Source organism: Erythrolamprus reginae, chromosome 2 (genome assembly GCF_031021105.1).
Source record: "Erythrolamprus reginae isolate rEryReg1 chromosome 2, rEryReg1.hap1, whole genome shotgun sequence".
Taxonomy (NCBI): domain Eukaryota; kingdom Metazoa; phylum Chordata; class Lepidosauria; order Squamata; family Dipsadidae; genus Erythrolamprus; species Erythrolamprus reginae.
The window spans coordinates 102157572-102183558 of NC_091951.1; the positions used below are offsets into that span (position 1 = coordinate 102157572).

The 25987-nt window shown below is 42.1% G+C and overlaps 1 protein-coding gene across 1 annotated transcript in view; it reads left to right on the forward strand.

Annotated features, from left to right (window-relative positions):
- The window catches only part of RNF145 (ring finger protein 145), a 124466-nt gene that overhangs the window by 31796 nt on the left and 66683 nt on the right, over positions 1-25987 (forward strand). Inside the window, exon 3 of the mRNA XM_070738984.1 lies at positions 11404-11512. Coding sequence (XP_070595085.1) covers positions 11404-11512 — 109 coding nt within the window. The remainder of the gene's footprint in view (positions 1-11403; positions 11513-25987) is intronic.

Consider the following 25987-nt stretch of genomic DNA (forward strand, 5'->3'; position numbering starts at 1 on the left):
GTAGGCTAGACTGGGAAATTAGAAAAACATCCTGGAAGAAGGCAGTGGCAAGGCACCTCCGTGGTGTTGCCAAGAAAACAGCATGCTTATGCATGTGTAGTCAGCAACAGTGGAGCTGGATTCAAGAATGTCTGTAGATGTCTTCTCATTTCAGGGGTGATTAAGACAGTGTTCCTTCTAATTTTTTTTTGGGGGGCGGAAAAGTATAGTGTCTGAGCGGCAGTCCCTTCGGGACTGGGCGGCACACAAATAATAAATAAATAAACAAACAAACAAAAAAAAATAAAATAAAAAACCCACCCTATTTTGCCTCAGAGAATTTCAAAATAAAATACTGTACTGTGTGCCTATAACAGTGAGCTCATAATAGGGCAACTCTATCAATATCAAAATACCACTTAAATAGTTGAGCTAGTTTCAAACTAGATTTTGATTTTCATTCTCTCTTCCTTACTCCCATTCTTTTTTTTTCTCTTTTCCTTCCTCTCTTTTTTCTATCTGTTTCTCTCTCTTCCTCTCTCTCTCTCCTTCCCTCTCATTCTTTCCCTCTCGGCTTCTGAGCAGGTTTGGAAAACTCTGAGTTGATGATGATTTTTAAGTGAGCGATTGCTCACTGCTCATCTTAGAGGGAACTATGGATTAAGATAAGGGAGCAGCTTCTTTGGACAAAAGAAGATTATTGCATTTCAGTTGAAAGAATTGAGTCCTGGCTTATCGCAACACATCCAGTTTCTAATTTACTCACACCCTCTTCCCCAGCCTTTGTCTGTCTGCTGCAAGATACCCTTTTCCATCATTCATGCCCATGGAACTCTTCTGCACATTTGTAGAGGTATGAACGGGTCCAAAGACGGGCTACAAGAATGGTGGAAGGTCTTAAGCTTAAAATGTATCAGGAAAGACTTAATGAACTCAATCTGTATAGTCTGGAGGACAGAAGGAAAAGGGAGGGAAACATTTAAATATGTTAAAGGGTTAAATAAGGTTCAGGAGGGAAGTTTTTTTAATAGGAAAGAACACAAGAACAAGGGGACACAATCTGAAGTTAGTTGGGGGAAAGATCAAAAGCAACGTGAGAAAATATTATTTCACTGAAAGAGTAGTAGATCCTTGGAATAAACTTCCAGCAGACGTGGTTGGTAAATCCACAGTAACTGAATTTAAATATGCCTGGAATAAACATATATCCATCGTAAGATAAAATACAGGAAATAGTATAAGGGCAGACTAGATGGACCATGAGGTCTTTTTCTGCAGTCAGTCTTCTATGTTTCTATGAAAAGATAGAAATATAGAAATATAGAAACATAGAAGATTGACGGCATAAAAAGACCTCATGGTCCATCTAGTCTGCCCTTATACTATTTCCTGTATTTTATCTTACGATGGATATATGTTTATCCCAGGTATGTTTAAATTCAGTTACTGTGGATTTACCAACCACGTCTGCTGGAAGTTTGTTCCAAGGATCTACTACTCTTTCAGTAAAATAATATTTTCTCATGTTGATGTAGTGTAACCTGTCATAATAAAGATATATAGAGGTAGGAGTGGGTGAAATCATTGTTATTTTCTAGAAACTAAACTTCCCCATATTATCAGGTTAAATGGAATATTCTTTCCAAGTGATACATTCATGGTTCAGGGTCTAAGTTGAATCTTGATAAGGGTGGTCAATTCTTCATTTCTTCTATTGCCTCCTCCTAAATGAGTAAAACAGAATAAATGCCATGTGACACTGTTCAAAGTGTCAGTGTTCAAAGATATGATTGTCATATTCCCTCAAATAAGCATAGGTTGCATATACATACCTTTCTCACATATGTACGGTCACAGGGGCAAAATGTTCTGTGTCTGCATGAAATTCTCAGGATTGTAGCCTTGATTAATGATACCTCCAAGTGAGATTTATGCTTAAGCAGACATTAGGTTGAGTGACAGATCTAGTTTTTGAATGTTTTATTTTAGGGTACAGCTATTTTTAAGTGAACATACAATCTTATGATTTGGTTTTGTATCCCTTTTCTGATGACACGGAGGAATGAACTCCTCTGGAGTGTGATAATCAATCTCTATCTTCAGTTCCTTTTAGAAAATTAGTTATTTAACACAACGAGAAGGCACATGAGATCTAATGTGCTTCTCTTGCGCTTGGAACTCACTGTACAATCTATTTCTGTTCTCTTTCCATCGTGGCTAGTGGTTAAAATGCAGGCGCTGCTGTTTCAAGCACAGAAGGTGAGCCCATAATGGGAAATATTTACTGAATAGTTCCCACACACTTAGTGACTATGATAGGCTTGCTACCTTTTTTGTGCTTTAAAGAAAGGGAAATTCAGATTTCTCAGCTGACATTGGGTCCAAAATGAAGGGCCTTCTTAGGGAGAATGAGGAAGGCATTTTAGCAAATCCTTTTACGCCGCCTCTTCTTTTTCTGGATTTCTATTAATTGCCCTAAATAATTCCTTCCTTCCACCCCTCTATAGCCGATTGGTTGGGGAATAACAGTCGAGGGGGGGGGGGGACACCTAGGACAAACCCTCTTTCTGCCAATGAGCCATGTCAAAGGGGATGAGATGAAGGGGCCGGTGTCCCATTGCCCAGGGTAGAGGTTTGCCAGCTGAGAAGATAAGTTGTGGGAGAATTGCCTGAAGAGAAGAAAGTCAGAGACGTAAAGTCCTAGACTCATTCTGCATCAGCTGAAACTTCTGTATATTTTTCAAGGGCAGTCCCATGTATTACAGGAGAGAAGAAAAAAACCCCTCCATTTAGGAGTAGACACAACAGGTGCAAGACACGGAACAGTGCCAAGGCCTTCCTAGCCATGACTCCCATCTACTCTTTGAACATGAGTAATGAGTTCAGGGAGATACCCAAAATGCATAATATTTCTATTCAGCTCCAAAGATAGAATAGTCCTAGAGCTGATAGGCCTCCAAAATACAGAGCATTCAGTCTTGCCATGAATAAAAAAAGGAAAAGAAAAAGAAAAAATTATTTCTGCAGATGTTCATCTTACGAGGGTCGCCCAGAAAGTAATGCACCATATATTTTTTTCTTCAACAATTATTTATTGAACACAATGAAACTTACACGCAAGAAAGAATGATGTTTCTTCTACACTCCCTATTTTTCCGCGTAATCTCCATCCCGTTCTATGGCCTTCTTCCAGCGAGACACAAGGGCGTGCATGCCCTCTCGGTACTACTCCTTGTTCAGGTCATGAAGCCATTTCTGCCCTCTGCGAATCACTTCTAATGGCCTCACCCTCTGTGCCCAGCAACTAACCGTACTTCGGTTGACTGCAGATTCTCCATAAACTGTATACAAATGTTTGTGAATTTTCCCAACAGTTTCTTTCTTTGCAGTGAGAAATTCAATGACGACACACTGCTTGTAATGTACATCACTTACAGACGCCATTTTAAAGCACTGCTGTAGCTATGCTGACTTTCTGAAGAAATGCAAAATTTACACACCCACTCCTGACAATTCAAACAATGTATAGGGGGTGGACACAAAAATGGAAACACTTGAATTTTTGGCATCATAATGTTTGAACATGTTCAAATCAATCAGAACTTGACATACTTTAATTTTTTTTAAAAAAAATATCTGTTATTTGATATGTTTTTTTAAACTATCTTTTTTTGTATAGAAATTTAAGGAAATTGGTTATAACCTTCTAGAAATGGCAGACCTCTCAGACTTTCAAAGAGGCCAAATTGTTGGTGCTTGAATGGCAGGCGCTAGTGTAACAGAAAGTACCCAAACGTTTGGCGTTTCAAGAGATAACGTCTCAAAAGTAATGACTGCTTTTGAAAGAGAAGGGAAAACATCCTCAGCCAAGCACAGGTCTGGTCGAAAGTCAAAGATGGCTGAGAGAGACCGTCGGACTCTAAAGCGAATTGTTAGAGCGGATCGCAAGACCACAGCTCCTAAAATCATTGCAGAGCTCAATAGACAAATACAGAACCCAGTTTCCACAAAAACTGTTCGAAGGGAGCTTCACAAATCTGGATTCCATGGAAGAGCTGCAATTAGAAAACCTCTGTTCTCAAAGACAAATGTTTCAAAGCGTTTAGAGTGGTGTAGAAACCACCAGAAATGGTCCCTCGAGCAGTGGCAAAATATGATTTTCTCTGACGAATCATAGTTTACCATTTTCCTGACCTCTGGCCGTGTTTACATTTGCAGACAGCCAAAAGAATCATTTCATCCAGACTGTCTTCTCCCAACCGTCAAACATGGCAAGGGTTCAGTGATGATCTGGGGTGCTATTTCTTGAAAATCTGCCAGGCCAATGATTTCCCTTCATGGAAGAATTAACAGCCATCACTATTTACGAATTTTGGTCAACCAAATTCATCCTATGGTTCAAGAACTGTTTCCAGAGGGGGATGCCATCTTTCAAGATGATAATGCACCAATCCATAGAACACGAAATGTTAAAGAATGTCACGAGGAACATTCTAATGAAAGTAGGATGCTTGGCTGCATAGCTAGAGGTATAACAAGCAGGAAGAGGGAGATTATGATCCTGCTATATAGAGTGCTGGTGAGACCACATTTGGAATACAGTGGTCCCTCGACCATCGCGAGGGTTCCGTTCCAGGACCCCAAGCGATGATCGATTTTTCGCGAAGTAGCGGTGTGGAAGTAAAAACACCATCTGCGCATGCGCAGATGGTGTTTTTACTTCCACCGCCGCCCACCCCGTTGCTCGCGCCTGGGGTTTCCCCGCGCGCGTGCCGCCCGCCCGCCCACGCCGTTGCTGGGGCCGCTTCCCAGCTGGGAAGCAGAGCTGGGATGTCCCCAAGCGCGCGCGCGTTGCTGGGGCCGCTTCCCAGCTGGGAAGCGGAGCTGGGGTTTCCCCAGCTGGGAAGCGGAGCTGGGGTTTCCCCAAGCGCGCGCGCACCGCCCGCCCGCCCACGCTGTTGCTGGGGCCGCTTCCCAGCTGGGAAGCGGAGCTGGGATGTCCCCAAGCGCGCGCGCGTTGCTGGGGCCGCTTCCCAGCTGGGAAGCGGAGCTGGGGTTTCCCCAAGCGCGCGCGCACCGCCCGCCCGCCCACGCCGTTGCTGGGGCCGCTTCCCAGCTGGGAAGCGGAGCTGGGGTGTCCCTGCGCGTGCCGCCCGCCCGCCCACGCCGTTGCTCGCGCCGCCGTACCGGGGCAAGAGGGGGAAGACCCAGGGAAGCCGCCCAGCAGCTTATCTGCCCGGCGGGAAACTCCACCATCTACGCATGCGTGGCCATAGAAAAAAAGGCACGCATGCGCAGATGGTGGAGTTTACTTCCGGGTTGAAAACTAGCGATATAGCCCTTTCGCGATGCTCGAGGACGCGAAACTCGAGGGTTCACTGTACTGTGTTCAGTTCTGGAGACGTCACCTACAAAAAGATATTGACAAAATTGAACGGGTCCAAAGACGGGCTACAAGAATGGTGGAAGGCCTTAAGCATAAAACGTATCAGGAAAGACTTAATGAACTCAATCTGTATAGTCTGGAGGACAGAAGGAAAAGGGGGGACATGATCGAAACATTTAAATATGTTAAAGGGTTAAATAAGGTCCAGGAGAGAAGTGTTTTTAATAGGAAAGTGAACACAAGAACAAGGGGACACAATCTGAAGTTAGTTGTGGGAAAGATCAAAAGCAACATGAGAAAATATTATTTTCCTGAAAGAGTAGTAGATCCTTGGAACAAACTTCCAGCAGACATGGTAGATAAATCCACAGTAACTGAATTTAAACATGCCTGGGATAAACATATATCCATCCTAAGATAAAATACAGAAAATAGTATAAGGGCAGACTAGATGGACCATGAGGTCTTTTTCTGCCGTCAGACTTCTATGTTTCTATGAAGTTCAGCATCTTATTTGGCCACCACAATCACCAGACCTTGACATTATTGAGCATTTATGGTCAATTTTAGAGATTTAAGTAAGAAGTCGATTTCCACCACCATCGTCTCTAAAAGAACTGGAGGGTGTTTTAACTGAAGAATGCGCTAAAATTCCTTTGGAAACAATTCACAATTTGTATGAATCAATACCTCGGAGAATTGAGGCTGTATTTGCCACAAAACGTGGACCAACACCGTATTAAAAGATATTTTCATGATTTTTCAAGGTGTTTCCATTTTTCTGTCCACCCCCTGTAAATCTAAAATTTTGTATTCGTACCATTACTGTAGGCTGAGAAAAAAATGTGATGCATTGCTTTCTGGGCAACCCCCGTAGAATACATTAAACAGCATTCAAATGAGTTAAGGGCAGATTAAAACAAAACAAAACCAGAAGATTGTTTTAGTTGCCAAGCAGGGAGATTTCTATCTGTCAGTAATCTGGTTCCTTGGAAGGGAAAGAAACCTAGCATCTGTCCCTCATAGAAATTCTACTCAAAGCTACTTATTTCCCATAAGTAGATGCATCTCTATGTCCTGAACTTTTGCAGCTATTTCTTTTTGCAAAATTTCCAGCAAGACAGAGAAGCCTGAATTTCTCCCAAACCTAGAAGGAACGGTATGGGGGAAGGGGGAAGGACACACAACAACTATCAGACCTTGATACTTGAGACAAAATCTTTCTAGCCTTTTTTTTTCAGGTAGATACAGAATGCTTTATCAATTTAGTAAAAGAAAGCATCTAATCATAAAGAAATAATGGCCAGAAGTAATACAGGTAAAAATAAACTTGTTGTCCTTTTAATATATTGGTCCAAAATCTCTGATGTACCCTGTAGCCCAAATTTGAATCTATCTAAATCCTTTATTTTAAGGAAGAAGGCAGAATGAGGTGGGCCTAATACTAGCTTTTCCTATTCTGGTCTGGAGTTTGTGATATTTTATTTACTCTTAGGCATTTAAGCTAAGAATTAAACTAAGAAAACATGCCCCAAAGTTATTTGACTCCTTGCACCCAGATATGTGGCTTTTTAAGTATCTTGTCTATGGAGAATGTCAGCCATCCAGGTCATGCTTGTCCCAAAGGTGCATTTTCAAAAGGCAACTGGACTTTCTTTGTTTTCCTTGAAGATGTTTCGCTTCTCATCCAAGAAGCTTCTTCAAATCTGATTGAATCCTTCCATCACTCAACATTTTTCACTCAACATTGTTGTTGACTCAACATTCAGTCAGAAACTGAAGAAGCTTTTTGGATAAGAAGTGAAATGTCTTTAAGGAAAAGCAAAGAAAGTCTTTTGGGTATCTTCTTTTATTTTTCTCAAATGTTTTTCTGTAGCTATTCTATTTTCAAGATTCCTAATATCCTTAGTTGAAATAGTGTTCCATTTTAAAGTATCTTTGTTTGATTGGTGACCGAATACTTCATACTTGAAGCAAAGCATGTATTCTGAGACTGAGTGACATATTAAGTGGGATTTTTTTTGACTGTAAAATGTTCTCAAGGGTACGTAATCAGCTGCTTTCTCAATGAATTTACTATTGTTGGAGTTAGAAAATTGAAGTAATGATGAATGACAGTTTAGGCTAATAGATCCAAAAGGATCAGTTATGCTTTGTAAGTCTTGTTTTATTTTGTTGGACTGACTTCCACAGGAGGTCTAATCAGTACTTCCTTGACCATTAAAAGAAATCATTAGACTGAAGAAAAATAACTAAAAAGAAAGGATGAACACAACACATAAAGGTTGGATTGGAATATGAAATCTTTTCCTTATGTCATTGTTTAATCCCACTCTCATGGTATTACTAAAGTGTATAGAGAATTTTTTTAAATTTGTCTGTTGATTTGGCTGAGAAAGAGAAATTAATTCCTAGGACTCTCATGTCCACTTGTCAGGATCATTCATTTAGAACAGAGGTATTCAAACTTGGCAACTTTAAGACTTGTGGACTTCGACTCCCAGAATTCTCCAGCCAGCATAGTTGGCTGAAGAATTCTGGGAGTTGAAGTCCACAAGTCTTAAAGTTGCCAACTTTGGGGACCCCTGATTTAGAAGAAACAGTCTTGCTCATTACTCTAAGGTAGTTCAGGATTTGTAATGTAGGCAACCCACTTCAGTCTTTTGACTTCTATATGTATTTGACATTAAAACACCTGGTATTCTAGCCTGGGAAAACTGGTGTCTGCGTTCATAGCATAGTATGGAAATTCAACATGCTGTCATATTAAAGAGATGTGAACATTGTCTAGAATTATGCCTCCCCCCCCCCCCGATCAGTTATTTATTGACAATTGATGTACCACTGAAAGAATGGCAGAAAGAGACATCTAGATTTCTATGGCAAAGGAAAAAGCCAAGGGAAGGGCTTTTTCCTTTGCCCAGCATATTTCTGTTTCTGTTTTTATTTATTTTTTGCTATTGTGGGTTTACATATTTCCCCAAACAAATCCTTAATGTCTAGAATAACACCACTTTTACAATTTCTCAGAATAATTATTTTTGTAATCTTCAATCCCTGATACAACCAGATTCCAGTTTCAGAGTATAATTCAATAGCATATTAACATCTGTAATATTTAGAGATTTTGTTGCATTTGTTGCATAAAATAACTTATTTAAAGGTTTACTTAATCTTTTCAAATTCAAAAAATTACCTTCCTCACTAAATATTTTGAAGAATTTTAAATTTATTGCAAACTTAAAATTTGGCTAATTTAGCAAAATATTTGTTTTCATATTAGACATTTAGTTAAAAGGGATTAGCATTCAGTATATGTTACAAATAGAAAATTTACTCATCTAAAATATATTTGCTTACAAGTGGTGCTTTTGGTATTACAGAGATCAATATGATTTTAAAAATGAATGTACTTTTTAATTAGATACTTGATGTTTCATTATACGAACAATTATGGATTTGTTGAACATAGGACATTGCAAAAAAGGTTAATATTGGAAAGACTGCACAACACCAGATTTACAGTTTCTTTTTATTTCTTAGTTACTGAACAGTGTAATGGAGAGTGTAATCAATATTATTCCACTTTGTCAAAGTTTAATGATACTTTAAAAAATGAATGGGCTTTCCTTTTTTCCTGTGAATAGATCAGATCTAGTTCTCCAACCTTTAGCTAAATCATTAGCAAAGTTAGAATATCTGACTAAATGAAAGGCCTGGTTTTTGTTGATCATGTACAGATTTGAATCTGTAGATTAGGTTTTTAAACTACTGACTTGAAACTCTCATCCTGATTGTGACTTGTGTTGTATATGCACTATTATTTACTTATTTAATTATTTATCCAACTTCTATGCCGCCTAATCCCAAAGGACTCAAATCACTATGCCGCCCAATCCCAAAGGACTAATATCACTGCCACTTACTAACATCCATTCAGGACCTTTTGTTTACTATCTGAAGTGGCTGCTAGGCTTTACTATAGATATGTTTCAAATCTTGATCTTTAAAATGGATTTTTGGCAAAAGGAAAGGTACTTTTTGTTCTGTCTGGGTCCCCCCAGACGCCAACACCAACCAAAAAGAGTATCCAGACACACTGGTAAAAAGCAAAGGCAGTTTATATACTAGAAAGCAAACACAGGTAACAAAAACTGTTCTTACAGACAGGAACACGATGAAGCTTCACAGAGGTTTCACGAAGGCCAGGCAATAAAACAGGATTCTTGCTGGCAAAAACAACACTGGAGATAATAAAACCCACGCCTCCCCCAAGTCTTTCAGCCTTCTAGGCCACAAGCCAAGATCAGAGACGCCAAGAATCGAAGCAAGGTCACAGGACTCCCAGTTGATAACTCTCCACAAGACTGTAAGGGCGGGCCTGCCTTTTCAACCCTGCTGAGGAGAACCACACCCAAACCCAGCTGTTGCCAATTCAGGGATGGAAATACCTTTCTAATTGGCCCCGTCTTTGAGCTGCACGTCTCTGCCTCATGTCTATTATAGCCCGTGCGTCTTCATCCAATGAATCCAGGCTACTAGCTGGGGAGAGCCCCCCCCCCCCCCCGGGGTCTCAGGCTGCTCTCCCTCCTCTTCTTCCTGACGTTCCTCTCCCCCGTCTGCCTGGTCCTCCCCCTCCTGGTCACTGTCCTCCTCCTCTGGGCATGGATCCGGCAGAGCTCCAGCCGGTCCCTGAGGAGCCTCAGGCTGAATCACAACACTTTTTATTATTCATTCCAGACAGTCACTGCCTACTGCTACACTCGCAATTGTATGTAGATGACTGGAAGAAACTTGTGGATAGAAAAGATGCATATGATTACAAAATTAACTCTATTTATTGCTGTCTTTGTTGAAAGATACTGGATCATATTTTAAGGCTTTTGATGTCTGGCCGAGTGACTGCCATGGGAAGGAGAAAAAATTTTTCCGCTTTGTTTCCCATCAGCAATCATGACAGGAACTAGGGCTGGAAATAAACTTCCTATGCAGAAGTTGGGTCCTGGCGTACTTATTTTTCTAGAACATAGACTATTTTCCAAAGTAGATAACATCTTTTATTGAAAAGAAAAATGTGCCCACTGAAACAATGGACTTTGATTGCTGCTTTTAAACAGATTTTACAGCAGGGGAAAACTGTTATTCCTCAAACAGAACTTTTTGGTATCTTAGACTGAATGTTGAAAGTAAGCATTAAACCAAGTAGCCTAAACTTTTAATGGATAAGAGTTAACTTCATCACATTTGTGGTAAAGATGGAAGAAAGGGTGGAAGAGCAGTTATGAATGTCCACACACACACACACACACACACACCGATATTGGATATTACCACTCTCAAGTAGACTCTTGTTTCTTGTCAACCTGGGAGAATCTCTCTCTTTGTCTCTGCTGTCTTGAAAGGAGGCAACGGTTTGATGGCTTCTATGGGTTCAACCATACTGGATGACCATGGTTCAACCAATGAATCTGAAATTTCATTGGTCACTGGTGGATGATACGCAGTAGTAACTACAGTACACTTCTTCTTCTGGGCAGCCTTTGAAACCCACATCCTTGGCATCACCTGGGCCATTACAAGATTAGGGAAGGATAGTATTGCATGCAAATATTGAGAGGAGCGGTGGTGGTTCCACTCCTTTCTGAACAGGCAGTCCCAATCAATAATGCTGGAGATGGGAGAGGTGAAATTGGTGTCAGAGAGATCATTTGGGCTTCTTTTTAAAATCCATATCAAACTTTTCAACATCTATTTAAAACTACTGGGAGACATCAATCCTAGGTGTGAATCTAATTGAAGATACAGTTGAGGCCTAGGAATAAAAAGGCTGAATTTAACCCCAGCAAGATGTAGGTGCTGTTCATCCAAAAGCTTAGGTAATGCTTGGGTCTTCATGCGTAGAGGCTAAGTATTAATAACAAGATAGGGAAAGCATGGAGGTCCATAGAAGACATCGTGACATCCCCACACAAATGACTGAAAATCATTCAATAAGGATTTCAATAGATAACCCTGTATTATTTCAATTTCTTATTCAGGTTATATCTTAAGTGTTGTGCTCCTAACATTACCCCGACAACATCTGGTTCAACTCTACCTGTATTTTCTAACTGGACTACTGCTGTATGCTGGGCATCAGATCTCCAGGTAAGAATAACAGAATTCATTTCCTTACCTGCCTATTTAATTACATTGACATTTTCTTTATACGGGCATGCCTTCTCATCCACTAACAAATTATAAATGAAAGTGATTTTATTTGAAACAGATCTGACATTAATTATGAATACTTTGGGACTGAGATCTCCAGCTATCTATCACCTGGCTCCCAAGATGTAGTCTTAAGGCTGGAAATCAGTTTGGCGTTCTGCCTTCCACTTCAACACCACCACCACCCATTCTTATAATGTTATGTCTGTCCCACTGTCTTCATAGCAGAGTTGACCAATCTTTTCTTCCCTCCCTAAGGAACTTCCTTGTACCTCAACCAGCCCAGTAATCCATACCTAATCTCGGAATAACACCCTTTAATCCCAAGTCCCTTACATTCAATGGTATAGACATGCATACATTCAACAGTATAGTCATGCATACTTACTAATTTATATACCTTTCCTATATTGCAATATTATTATTATTATTATTATTATTATTATTATTATTATTATTATTATTATTATTTAGATGCAGTATTATTTATTATTATTATTTATTAGATTTGTATGCCAGCCTTTCTCTTGCTCCTAATATCTGGTTGGTTGGGTTTTATCCCCAGGCTGTCTTTCACCAGAGACAGGGCCCACCAATCTCCTGCTTTATCTCTCACTTGGGCAGTCCCCAGCAATCACTGATAGAAGACCCAAAGGCATTTTTTAAAAGACAACTGGTCTTTCTTGGTTTTTTTCTCTTGAAAACATTTCACTTCTCCTGTGCGCTGATAAGGAGAATCCAAGCATGGGAAACAAACTGGTCAGTTCTTAGGGACTGAGTTTTAACTTAGCTTGAAGTACACCCTCTGTCTGCTTTACTAGTTAGTTTTCAAAACTCAGTCCTATAAAAGGGACGTTAGTAATTTTTCTCCACAGTTTCCTGATTTGTTAAAACAAAGAGATAGTCCTAGACTCCTGATTTTGGAGTAAAGTGGTACAATTGAGTGCCATCATTTTCATATAGTTTCTGGGAAATGAATTAGGGTGTGGTAGCATAACACTCTGTTAGTCATGCATTCTTTATTTGATTGGAGAATCATCTACTTGGTGTCGACTCTGAGTGACCACAGAGGTAGATTCTCTCCAGAATGATCTTCAATGTAGTCTCAAGTGATAAATCCGTTTTGGCAGTGATAACTTCCTTCTGCTTAGTAGGTTATGCATCTTTAGGTACAAATAAAAAGCATGACTATGCCCAATGATTTTTTAGATTTATTTCTAAATAAATTTAGTATTTATCTTTATCTAAATCACTTTATTTGCATTGCAACCTGGTTTCATAAGGGAGGTGCTCCATTTCCTTGATCATACTTGTTGCCCTTTTTTGCACCTTTTCCAGTTCCATTGTATCCTTCTTGAGGTGAGGTGACCAGACCTGTACACAGTACTCCAAGTGTGGTCTCACCATAGATTTGTACAGAGGCAATACAACACTTACTGACTTATTTTTGATCCCCTTCCTAATTATGCCAAGTATTGAATTTGCTTTCTTTACTGCTGCTGCGCACTGGGTTGACATCTTCATTGAGCTGTCCACCAAAATCCCAAGATCCCTTTCTTCGCTTGTCTCAGAAAGCTTGGTCCCCATCAGTTGGTAGGTATAATTGGGGTTCTTTGCCCCGATATGCATAACTTTGCACTTGTTTAGGTTAAAATGCATTTGCCACTTTGTTGCACACTCACTCAATTTTGAAAGATCTTTCTGGAGCTCCTGACAATCAGTTTCACTTTTCACTACCCGGAACAATTTAGTGTCGTCAGCAAACTTTGCTACCTCACTATTTACTTCTACATCCAGATCATTAATGAATAAATGAAAAAGTAAAAGTCCCAAAACTGAACCTTGGGGTATACCACTTTTCACTTCTTTCCATCCAGAGAATTGTCCATTTATTGCCACCCTTTGCTTCCTACAATTGTGCCAGTTACCAATCCAGGACAAGACCTGTCCTCTAATTCCATGGCTGAAGAGCTTTTTTAGGAGCCTTTGGTGAGGGACTTTGTCAAAAGCCTTTTGAAAGTCAAGATATACAATATCAACTGGGTCCCCTTTATCTATGTGTTTATTTACACCCTCAAATAATTCTAACAAGTTAGTAAGACATGATTTGCCTTTGCAGAAACCATGTTGATTTTCTTTCAGCATATATTAGGTTTACTGTTAAAATGTATTTCTTTGTCCAAATGTTTCTTAACGGCTAATTTTTAATTATAATTTAGATTCTACTCTGCTGGAAATTCATGTGTATTACTGTTGCAATTGTTATTTTAAAATGATTTACTTTTTAAAAACATTCTGAGCATTCCACTTTAGAGCTATAGATCCTTTTGACCACAATGAGTACAATGTATCTTTGTTGACTTGCAGATATTTTTTTTTGCATTAACAAAAGATGCTTAGATGAAACTTTAAATGCTCCTAAAATTACATTTTGTTTTAGATATAGTGGCTCACATATGTACTCATTGCTTTATTCTGAACAAGAAATAACCCCAAGCATAATTAAATATCCAAATCGTTCAGTATTGTTACTCCCTGGCTGGTTGTTACACCATAGCAGATAAAGTTTTGGTTATAACAAATAAAGTACATTAATATAAACGAGACAGATAAAATAGTAAGATTACATATTCTATCAAAGTACTGTAAAAATAAAATAAGTGAACTAAAAATAAGACCAGTGAGCCTTGTATAAGAATCAACAAGAATTTATTGGTTTATTGATCTGTTGATGCACTCATTCCCTATCTCATTTACTGATCTGGTTGTGGACAGTGGGGGGGTTGTAGTCCTCCATACATTGAAGATCTGCCACTGATCATTTGGAAAGAGATAAAAACTTTGCTTAAGCTGGGGAACCCTGTGGTGGATATAAGATATTGGAGGAGTCCTCTCCCTTAATTTAAGGAGTCTTTCAGCTGAAGATCCATAAAGATTGCCTTGATGTCTGGGAGATAGTATCTGAAGTTCCACATCACGTGGCACCATTCACTTAAATTGTATTTAGAAGTGGACTAGGAGCTAGCTGTATCAGAATAGGCATGACAGGTTCCCATTGATGGATTGTGATTGGTAATTTAATGGATATCTGATCAGATAAGCAAAAGGTTCTATTTCAGAAGGTTAGTATGCAATACAGTTTAAATAAAGTTGTCGTAAATGTCACCAAACCATCAAGTGCAGTTAGAAATAAAAAGAGGACACATTTTCTTGTGGGTGATTCGACTGTTAGAGGTGTTGATTTGGGACAGAGCAAGGATGTGGTGAAGCTGCTGAGGTGTCTCCCAGGGGCCACTGCCAGCAGGGACAGGAGGCGGATTACAAACATTGTTGAGGCTGTGAGTAAAGGTAATAACGTTGATGTGGTGGTGCATCTTGGCACAAATTATTTGTCCCAGAGAAATGTTAATGTAGTAAAAAGAGATTTTCAATGTCTAAGTGTGGAGCTGGGTAAAATAACTGATTCAGTGACTTTCTCAGAGGTGTTACCGGTTTGTGGCCAAGAGGATAAAACAATGTGTATCAGAGAGTTTAATGTGTGGTTAAGGCAGTGGTGTAATGCTGAAGGTTTTGGCTATGTAAGTCATGATGTCAGTAGGTGGTCTAATAGGGCAGTGATTTTCAACCTTTTTTGAGCTGCGGCACATTTTTTACATTTACAAAACCATGGGGCACATTGGGGGGGGGGGGCTAAAAAAAGTTTGGACAAAAAAATTATCTCTTCCTGTCGCTCTATTTCTCCCTCCCTCTTTCTCTCCCTTCCTCTTTTCTCTCTCTCTCTCTCTCCATCCCTCTTTCTTTCTCTCTTCCTTCTATCCTCTTTTTTGCTCTATTTCTCTCTCCCTCCCTACCTCCCTCTATGTCTTTCTCTCTCCCACCTTCCCTCCCTCCCTCTTTCTCTCTCTCTCTCTTGCTTTTTTTCTTTCTCTTTCTCTCTTATTCTCTTTCTCTCTCTCTTGCTTTCTCTCTCTCTTGCTTTCTTTCTCTGTCTTTCTTTCTCTCGTTTTCTTTCTCTTTCTCTCTTGCTTGCTTTCTCTTTCTCTCTCTTTCTTTCTTTCTTTCTTTCTCTCTTGTTTTCTTTCTGTCTCTGAGCTTCGCGGCACACCTGACCATGTCTCGCGGCACACTAGTGTGCCACGGCACACTGGTTGAAAAACATTGTAATAGGGAGTTGTTTAAGAGGGATGGTTTGCATCCATCATACAGAGGTACCCAGGTGCTCGGTGAGGAATTCAGAACTTTTTTGGACAGGCATTTAAACTAGGTAAAGGGGACAGAGATGTAACTGACGTGGGTGATTTCTGTCCCCGACCAATGAGGATAAAGCAGTTTTTGGAAGCTTATGAAAAGGGAGCTGCAAATGAAATAGATGTAGTTGTTGATGATAAGGGGCAAACTAATAATGAAAATAATGTTCTTCGGGTAATGTGCACGAATGCTCGAAGCTTGAGCAACAAGCTCTGTGAATTAATGGCCATAATATATAGAGATAATTTGGACCTGGTTGCCATAACTGAGACATGGTTTAAGGATTCTAATGAATGGGAAATATCCATACCAGGATATACACTGTATAGGAAGGATAGAATAGAGAGAAGGGGAGGTGGAGTAGCCATTTATATTAAAGAAAGTCTAAAAACAACACTAATTCACAATACATGTCAAGATCTAGAGACTCTCTGGATTTGCATGCAAAATAAAGAAGGTTCTGTCATTAGAATTGGGGTGATCTATAGGCCTCCAGGGCAATCCGAGGAATATGACAACAAGATGGTGGATGAAATTACCCAAATGGCAGTAAAGGGAGATATTGTGGTTATGGGTGATTTCAACATGCCTGATGTTGACTGGAATATCCCCAGTGCCCTTACATGCAAAAGTAAGAACATAGTAGAGGCCTTTACAGGAGCAGCTCTGGCACAGCTGGTTAAGACACCAACTAGAGGGGAGAATATTCTAGATTTAGTTTTTACAAATGGGAATTGGGTTTCAGATGTCAAGGTGGGAGAAAATTTAGGATGCAGTGACCATCTATGTTTGTGGTTTGATGTAAAAACTAATTGTGAGCAATCCTATAATGCAACCAAAGTATTGGATTTCAGAAAAACAAATTTTAATGCAATGGGGGAATATTTAGAAAATGAATTAAAGGGGAGGGATAAAATGGCAGGAGCGAGCACCCAGTGGACTGTATTTAAAAAGGCCATCTTAAAAGCCACTGGACTGTATGTAAGACAAATAACTAAAGGTAAAAGGAAGAAGAAACCGCTATGGTTTAGCAATGATGTAAGGGCTATAGTCAATGAAAAAAAGGCTGCCTACAGGAGGTATAAAGAGTCTGGAAGTATAGCTGATAGGGAGGTGTATAAAATGAGACAGAAGGAGGAGAAACAGATAATATATGCTGCTAAAGCCTCAAAAGAGGAAGAAATTGCCAAATCTGTAAAGAAGGGGGATAAAACCTTCTTCAGATATATTAGTGATAAGAAGAAGAAAAACTGCGGCATCACGAAACTTAGTACCGGGAATAATACATGCATTAATGGGAATAAGGAGATCGCTGACCATTTCAATAGCTACTTCTGTTCAGTTTTCTCAAAAGACACCGTACAAAATAATACTATAGAGGGATATAGCATTGCTTCCAGCTGTACGGATTCAGCTCCAGTGATCTTAGAAGCCGATGTCATAGAAGAACTTGAACGATTAAAGATAAATAAGGCAATGGGTCCAGATGGCATCCACCCCAGAGTTCTTAAAGAACTCAGATCTGTCATTACTACCCCCTGACTGATTTGTTTAACCAATCCTTGTTAACAGGAGAAGTTCCCGAGGATTGGAGAATGGCCAGTGTTGTGCCTATTCACAAGAAGGGCAGTAGAGAAGAAGCTGGTAACTACAGGCCAGTTAGCTTGACATCAGTTGTAGTTAAAATGATGGAGACTCTCCTCAAAAAGAGGATAAATCAGCACCTAAAAAACAATAACTTATTGGACCCAAATCAGCATGGCTTTACTGAAGGCAAATCATGTCAGACTAATCTCATTGATTTCTTTGACTATGTCACAAAGGTGTTGGATGAAGGTGGTGCCGTGGATATTGCCTACCTGGACTTCAGCAAAGCCTTTGATATGGTTCCACATAAAGAGCTGATAGATAAATTAGTGAAGATTGGACTTAATCCCTGGATAGTTCAATGGATTTGCAGCTGGCTGAAGCATAGACATCAGAGAGTTATTGTTAATGGCGAGTATTCTGAGCAGAGTCAGGTTACAAGCGGTGTGCCACAAGGGTCTGTTCTGGGTCCTATTCTTTTTAATATGTTTGTGAGTGACATAGGGGAAGGTTTGGTAGGGAAAGTTTGCCTATTTGCCGATGACTCTAAAGTGTGCAATAGGGTTGATATTCCTGGAGGGGTCTGTAATATGGTAAATGATTTAGCTTTACTAGATAAATGGTCAAAGCAATGGAAACTGCAGTTTAATGTTTCCAAATGTAAAATAATGCACTTGGGGAAAAGGAATCCTCAGTCTGAGTATTGTATTGGCAGTTCTGTGTTAGCAAATACTTCAAAAGAAAAGGATTTAGGGGTAATGATTTCTGACAGTCTCAAAATGGGTGAACAGTGCAGTCAGGCGGTAGGGAAAGCAAGTAGGATGCTTGGCTGTATAGCTAGAGGTATAACAAGCAGGAAGAGGGAGATTATGATCCCGCTATATAGAATGCTGGTGAGACCACATTTGGAATACTGTGTTCAGTTCTGGAGACCTCACCTACAAAAAGATATTGACAAAATTGAACGGGTCCAAAGACAGGCTACAAGAATGGTGGAAGGTCTTAAGCATAAAACGTATCAGGAAAGACTTAATGAACTCAATCTGTATAGTCTGGAGGACAGAAGGAAAAGGGGGGACATGATCGAAACATTTAAATATATTAAAGGGTTAAATAAGGTTCAGGAGGGAAGTGTTTTTAATAGGAAAGTGAACACAAGAACAAGGGGACACAATCTGAAGTTAGTTGGGGGAAAGATCAAAAGCAACATGAGAAAATATTATTTTACTGAAAGAGTAGTAGATCCTTGGAACAAACTTCCAGCAGACGTAGACGTGGTCTTCGGAAAGGGGCGGCATACAAATCCAAATAATAATAAATAAATAAATAAATCCACAGTAACTGAATTTAAACATGCCTGGGATAAACATATATCCATCCTAAGATAAAATACAGAAAATAGTATAAGGGCAGACTAGATTGACCATGAGGTCTTTTTCTGCCGTCAGACTTCTATGTTTCTAAAGCTTTCTGAGTCTTTGCAAAAGCAATTCTAGGCAATTACAGAATATCATCAGCTGTCTTTCATATTGTAGTTCTCTAGTCTAGCCAAAGGGGGAAGGAAGGAAGTGGTAGAATAGCCTATTTTAAAACAAATCACAAGAACACCTATGCATGAGCTGCGCCATAGTTAGAATGCAGTATTGCAGGCTAATTCTGCCAAATGCCATCAATTTGCTTCTCACAGGCTCAAGGTCGATTCAGCTTTCCATCCTTCCAAGGCTAGTAAAATGTGGACCCTGATTGTTGGAACAGTATGCTGACTATAAACCTCTTAGAGAGAGCTATAAAGCACTCTGAAGTAGGTATATAAGTCTTAGTGCTATTGCTATTTCTAGAATGCAGGTGACAAACAAAAGTTAGATCTATCAGATGTAGAATAGAATTGAAAAAGATGAAATGTTTGTAAGAATTAAACCCCTAGATTAACCCAAGCATGTCAGCTTTAGCTTTAGCAGAAGAAAAAGCTATTGCAGCATAACTTGCACATTTTTGTGACAAAAATGAGCAATTGAGGGGAAAAAATTCTTACACAATATTTGTATCCTCCTCCCACCTCTGATTTTTCTTGACCACTCTATAAAGCATAGCAGCAAGGCATGCTTGTAAATTGCTGTTGTGTCTCTCAGCTTAAGGACTGTTCTCTCACTTCAGCTTTATGAATGACTATGCTCTCACTTGTTTGCATTAACAGTTATAATCCTTCCATGCCATGGTTATGAACTTCACTTTCTTTCATTAGGAATGAAAGCTGAATCACACAGTTCATTTTCTCCGTACTGAAGGAGCGGGTCCAGCAGTCACATGGGTTGCTCATGTCCAATCCGGTGGAACTGAGCCTAGTATTAAAAAAGCTTGCCGGATCCGCCCCTTCCCCAGAATTCGCTCAGTTCGCATATCCTGCGGTTGTATTGTGATAGCTCGTTCAACATTCTAACACCTTCCCTTCGATCTTTCCTTCAAAAAAAGTAGTAAGATTTATTGTCTTTATTTAATTACTTGCACTAATTGCGCCAGCCGTTTAAAAGAAAAAAAGAAAAAAAGCGGCTCGGCTTTTTTCCTTGGGAGAAGTTGCGGTTTCGTTTTCCCCCGGCGGTTTTGCCGGTTACGATTCCTGCGGCCGCTTGTGGATTCTTCTAATCCCTTGGCCTGGAGGTTCTGGTGCAAGTATTTATTATTGAATTATTGTTTATTTATTGTATATAAGGGCTTATAAAATACCTCCTGCGGAGTGAGACGCCTTCTAGTCTCCTGGACTTAGTCGATCGCTTTTCCCTTAAGAAATTCTACGGAGCGATTTTTTCGGCGCGAAGGCCTTCGCGCCCTTTTTTAAAAATCTAGGCCTCTCGTGTTGGCCTTTTGCCAGCCGCGTAGGCCTCAGTCCACCGCGTGGATCCGGGAGCGGGCCTTGGGGGTCCCAGGCTAAATTCTCCACCGGCTAAGCCTCCAACCAGAGTGCCTTGGTTTACTTAATTGCAAAGTTTAGGGAGGCTGGCCCCGCTGGATTTGGGGGCACGAACTCTGGGTTTGCCCAGATTGTCCTCACGTTTCAGCAGCTTCGAGGCCTCGAAGCAGGATCCATTCCTCTTGGGAAGTCCTTGAAATCTTCTCCTTATAATTTAGTTATTGGCTCAGCCTTGTCTTCTGTTAATTGTCAGACTATGGCTACTTTTCCCAAGAGAGGCACAACTAAAGGTCCCAGAGAGGCCAGGCCTACAGGCGATGAGATTACTAGTATCCCCCAGGCCTCTTCCTCCTCTTCTCCAGGGGCCCGCCCCTCGACCAAGGTCACCAGGGCCGAGAAGAGAAGGGACCTAGCCCTACAAAAAATTCATGACAAATCAGCAAAACGTTTGAAAGTGCAGGCCCAAGTAATCAGTAGTCAAGACCCACCAGAGGCCTCTAGTCTGCCTCCTTCTGGGGTCCCTGTGTTATCTCTGGATGAGCCAAACCTAGACAGACCCCAACCTAACCTATGGGGCATAGGTCCAGAGGAACCAGATATTATTGAAGATTCCCCCCAGCCAGGATCCTCCCAGGCCTTTAGGGATTCTTCTGCCATTTCTGCTGATATTTCCAGTTTACCTCCTGAGTTCCAATCTATTTTTGCTGTGTTGTCCAAAGCCATTGATGCCAAACTCTCCTCCATCAATGAGCTTCCTTTACCTCTTCCTCCTTCTCGTTCCTCCCGCCCCTTGGGTTCTTCCCCAGCGGTCAGAGCTCCTATTCAGGATGATTCAGAATCCTCCCAGGATGAATATGAGGATGTAGAGGAGGATGAAGACCCTTTTCAGGGCTTATCAGAGGATGAGGAATCCCAAATAAAGGTCCCTCCTCCAATTACTATTTTTCCTTCTCAACTATTCAAATCTCTCCTCCTCAAAGCTAGAATTTCTACGGGATTAGCAGCCCAGGAGAAACAAGCCTCCACTTCCACTGATCCCCCGGAGGAGAATTTACCTTACTTCACAGAGGAACAGGAGGATAACGAGGTAATTCCTATGCCTAAATTGTTTAAAGATGCCTTACTCAAACAGTGGGATTTTCCAGCCTCTGGCCTTAATCCCTCCACCAAGGACAGAAAGTTGTATAAACTCTCCTCTTCCTATGAAGAGCTTCTATCTTTTCCCAAACCAGATGAACCTGTCAAGATTCTTCACTCGGCAGCGGCTGTGCCAGGCGAGGCGGAGGAAGTCCTCCGTCCAGAGGACAAGCGCATCGAGCAAATGCTCAAAAGAGGATTCTCCGCTGATTCCTGGGCCATTAAAAGTTCTGCAGCGGCCTCCTTCTCCAGAGCCATGCTGCTGTGGCTTCGCCAACTTCAACAGCACATTCCTCCCGATGACTTGAGAGGTCAACAAGACTTCAACAAGGTCTTTGCAGCTGCCCAGTACGTGGCTGATGCCACCTTGCAATCTACTAGATTTTCTGCTAAGTCTATTGCAGCTTCTACAACGGCAAGAAGACTCCTATGGATTCGCCCTTGGCAAGCGGGAGTTCGCCAAAAGTGGCAGTTATCCCAGGGCCCCTTAAAGCGCGACCTTCTCTTCGGTGATCTTCTGGATCCACTCCTCACGGAGACCACGGACAAGAAGAAGGTTTTGGGCCCAACCACGAAAAAGGTTACCAAAACGCAGTCCTTTCGTCGCCCAGGGCGCCAGCAAGATCAAGCGGCTTCCTATCAGAGATCTCCAGGTCAGTATTCCCCCCGCTTTCGTTCCCAAGGTAGGAACTCCAGGGGTAGAGGTTTTCGTTTCCAAAGGGGAGCTTCCTCTAACAGGGCTTCAAAAAAAACCTAGATGGTAATCTTTCCTCCATTCCCATAGGGGGTCGCCTAGCTCATTTCGCTTCAAATTGGCGTCTCACCTCCAAGGACCCTTGGGTCATTGACACTGTTCAAACAGGTCTTCTTTTAGAATTTATTTCTCCTCCCCCTAAACGTTTTATTTCCTGCCCTTCTCCCAGGTCATCCTCAGATTGTAACCGTATGGAGGAGGCCATTTCTCATCTATTGTCCATTAGAGCCATTCAACCGGTCCCTTCCGGTCAGAAGGGCCTAGGTTTTTACTCCATCCTATTTATGGTTCCAAAGTCCTCCGGAGGTTGGAGAGCCATTTTGGATTTAAAGAAACTAAACCTATTCATCAAATATAGGAAGTTTAAGATGCACTCCTTGTCTTCTATTTTGGCCGCCATTCACTCGGGAGATTTCATGGTCTCCTTAGACCTCACTGAGGCCTACCTTCACATTCCTATAGCCAAATGCCACAGAAAATTTTTACGTTTTTCCTTTCAAGGCAGGCATTTCCAGTATAGGGCGATGCCATTTGGCCTTTCCTCGGCCCCTCGGGTCTTTACAAAGCTCTTGGGGTCCCTGGCGGCCTATATCCGGGCGTCTCCCATCCACATTTTATGTTATCTTGATGATATTTTAATTCATGGGAACTCCCTAGAGAGAGTGAAATCAGACCTTTCTGTCTCCATGTCAGTCCTTCAGGACCATGGGTTTTCCATCAACTTTGAAAAAAGTCACCTCCAACCTTCCACTTCCATTCCTCACCTGGGATCCATTATTGATTCAAAATCTTCCCAGGTTTTTCTCTCTCCCGAGAGAAAACTCAGTATAGTGGAGTTAATTTCTAACATTTTATCTAATCCTTCAGTATCCATAGTTACTCTATCTTCCCTTTTGGGGAAGATGGTGTCATGCATAGGCATCATTCCCTGGGCTCGCCTTCATGCTAGGGAACTCCAGTGGCTTCTGTTGCCTTTTCAGAGATCGGGGCACAGCAACTCAAATCGACGCATTGTCATCCCACTGAGTGTTCGCAGATCCTTCAAGTGGTGGAAGTCTCCGGCCATGGACAAAGGATCCCCGTTCAGGTGCCCGGATCAATTTGTCATCACCACAGATGCCAGTCTATCGGGATGGGGCGCCCACGCCCAGGGGATGATAGCCCAGGGCACGTGGTCCCCGGAGGAAGCTTCCAGGCCAATCAATTGGCTAGAGTTAAGAGCCGTTTCCCTGGCTCTGAAGCATTTCTCTCCTCGCATTCCCAACCGGCACGTTCTCATTCTCACCGACAACATTGCCACAAAAAGCCATATCTGCAGACAGGGGGGCACGAGATCCAAGGCTCTCATGAGGGAGGCCCTCAAGTTGGGCCTTTGGGCGGAAAAACATCTCCAGTCGCTCCTAGCCGATCACATCTCGGGGAGTCTCAACGTCCAGGCGGATTGGCTATCCCGAGCAACGATAGACCCAGGAGAGTGGAACCTCCATCAAGACCTGTTCCATCAAATCACCCTCAGATTCGGCCTACCAGTTCTGGATCTCTTCGCGACCAATGCGAACGCCCAACTCCCTCGCTTCTATTCCAGATTTCCATCCCCGGGAGCGGAAGCAATCAATGCCCTCCGGAGTCCATGGCCTCCAGGCCTACTCTACGCATTTCCTCCAATTCCAATCCTCCCGGACGTGATTCACAAGGTCCTCACCGAGAGGGCCCGAGTAATCTTAATCGCCCCTCATTGGCCCCGCCGGCCCTGGTTCGCGGATCTCCAACAGCTGTCCGTCCAGGACCCTTGGCGACTCCCCGTTTCGGGGGATATGCTGCGGCAGGGGGCCTCTTTCCATCCAGACCCGGAGTGGTTCCACCTCACCGCTTGGCTGTTATCAGGAGAGATTTAGAACTGCGTGGGCATGACCCCGATTCAGTGGAGGTCATTTTAAAGGCCAGAAGGGGCTCGACCAATCGAATCTACGACCACACGTGGTCCAAGTTTCACCAGTGGTGTCTACAGGAAGGTCTCTCCCCTCTGTGCATCCCCATTCACAGAATCATTTCCTTCCTTATGCAAGGCTTCCATAAAGGACTGTCCACCAGCACCCTCCGGCGTCATCTGGCAGCCATTTCATCTGTCCTAGGGGGTCCCCGCAGACAGCCTCTCCGATCCCTCCCTGAAGTTCAGGAATTCCTCAAGGGCATAGCCAACCTCAGACCTTCCAAGGTCCACAGGTATCCATCCTGGGATTTGCCACGGGTTCTCCATTCCCTCACGCAGGCACCATACGAACCCCTAAAATCGGCGTCCCTCAGGTACCTATCCTTTAAGGTAGCTTTCCTGGTGGCTATTACCTCTGCCCGACGCATTTCGGAGCTGGCTGCCCTCTCAATCAGGCAGGACCTTTGCCAATTCCATCAGGACAAGGTAGTCTTGCGACTGGACCCCACCTTCTTACCCAAGGTCAGTTCCATGTTCCACAGATCTCAGGATATTGTCCTACCTTCCTTCTGCCTCCAACGAGACCATCCCTTGGCAATTAGATGGCACACCCTGGATCTCACCAGAGCGCTGAGAATATATATCCAACGCACAGGACCCTTTCGGAGGTCAGAAGCACTTTTTGTAGCCTATCATCCCAGAGTCATGGGTGCCAAAGTGTCTTCAACAGTGATTGGCCGTTGGATCAGAGGGACTATATCTAAGGCCTATGAGTCGGCCTCCCTCTCAGTTCCAAGGAACATCACTGCGCATTCCACCAGGAGCGCAGCCACCTCGGCCGCTTGGGCGACTCAAGCCCCGTTGGAGGAGGTCTGCAAAGCAGCCACTTGGGCCTCGCCAAATTCCTTCATCAGGCACTACAAAATTGATTCTTATGCTTCAGCGGACGCTGCCTTCGGCAGAAGGGTACTCCAATCCGTTATCTCTCACGATAGCAAGCTAATCCCACCCTAGGGACCATCTATTGGGTATGTCCCATGTGACTGCTGGACCCGCTCCTTCAGTACGGAGAATAGGCGTTGATTGCTTACCTGAACGCCTCTTCTCGTACGGTGAGCGGGTACAGCAGTCACTTCCCGCCCTTGTATGTGTCTTCTTTACCTTTCTATACCTTTCTTCCTCTAACAATGAGAGTTGAACACTACAGAGCTTCACAACTGAGCCTAGTCTATGGATTCGCGAATTCTGGGGAAGGGGCGGATCCGGCAAGCTTTTTTAATACTAGGCTCAGTTCCACCGGATTGGACATGAGCAACCCATGTGACTGCTGTACCCGCTCACCGTACGAGAAGAGGCGTTCAGGTAAGCAATCAACGCCTATTTTCTCTCCTTCACTTTTTGCTCAAGGAAAAGGAGTTTGCAGAAAACTGTAATAATAAACAAGAGAGGGATTTACGGAATAATGGGGGAAATATATATAGTATTTTCTTTGCCAGCCTAATATAACTTCCTGGAGCTAATAGGAGGGAAAGAAGGGGAAGTGGCATGGAAAAGATTAAGCCACTTCATCAGCAAAAAGTCCCTTGAATTGTGTGTAACTAATTGCCAGGAGAGAGGAAGTTTTGAGCCTTCATCCCAAAGGCTGTACTTTTCCAGGAGACAACTGGACTTTCTAGTTTTTCTTTCCACTTCTCATCTAAAGCTTCTTCAGCCCTGGCTGAATGGTGGGGAATGAGGGGATTTATATTCCTTGCAGACAGCTGGTCATTTGCATCCTTTTAAAGAGTAGTTGAGGACATCTCCGAGATTTATCTGTGTCCTCAGGGTCACCTGAAGAGTGCAAATGGGTAT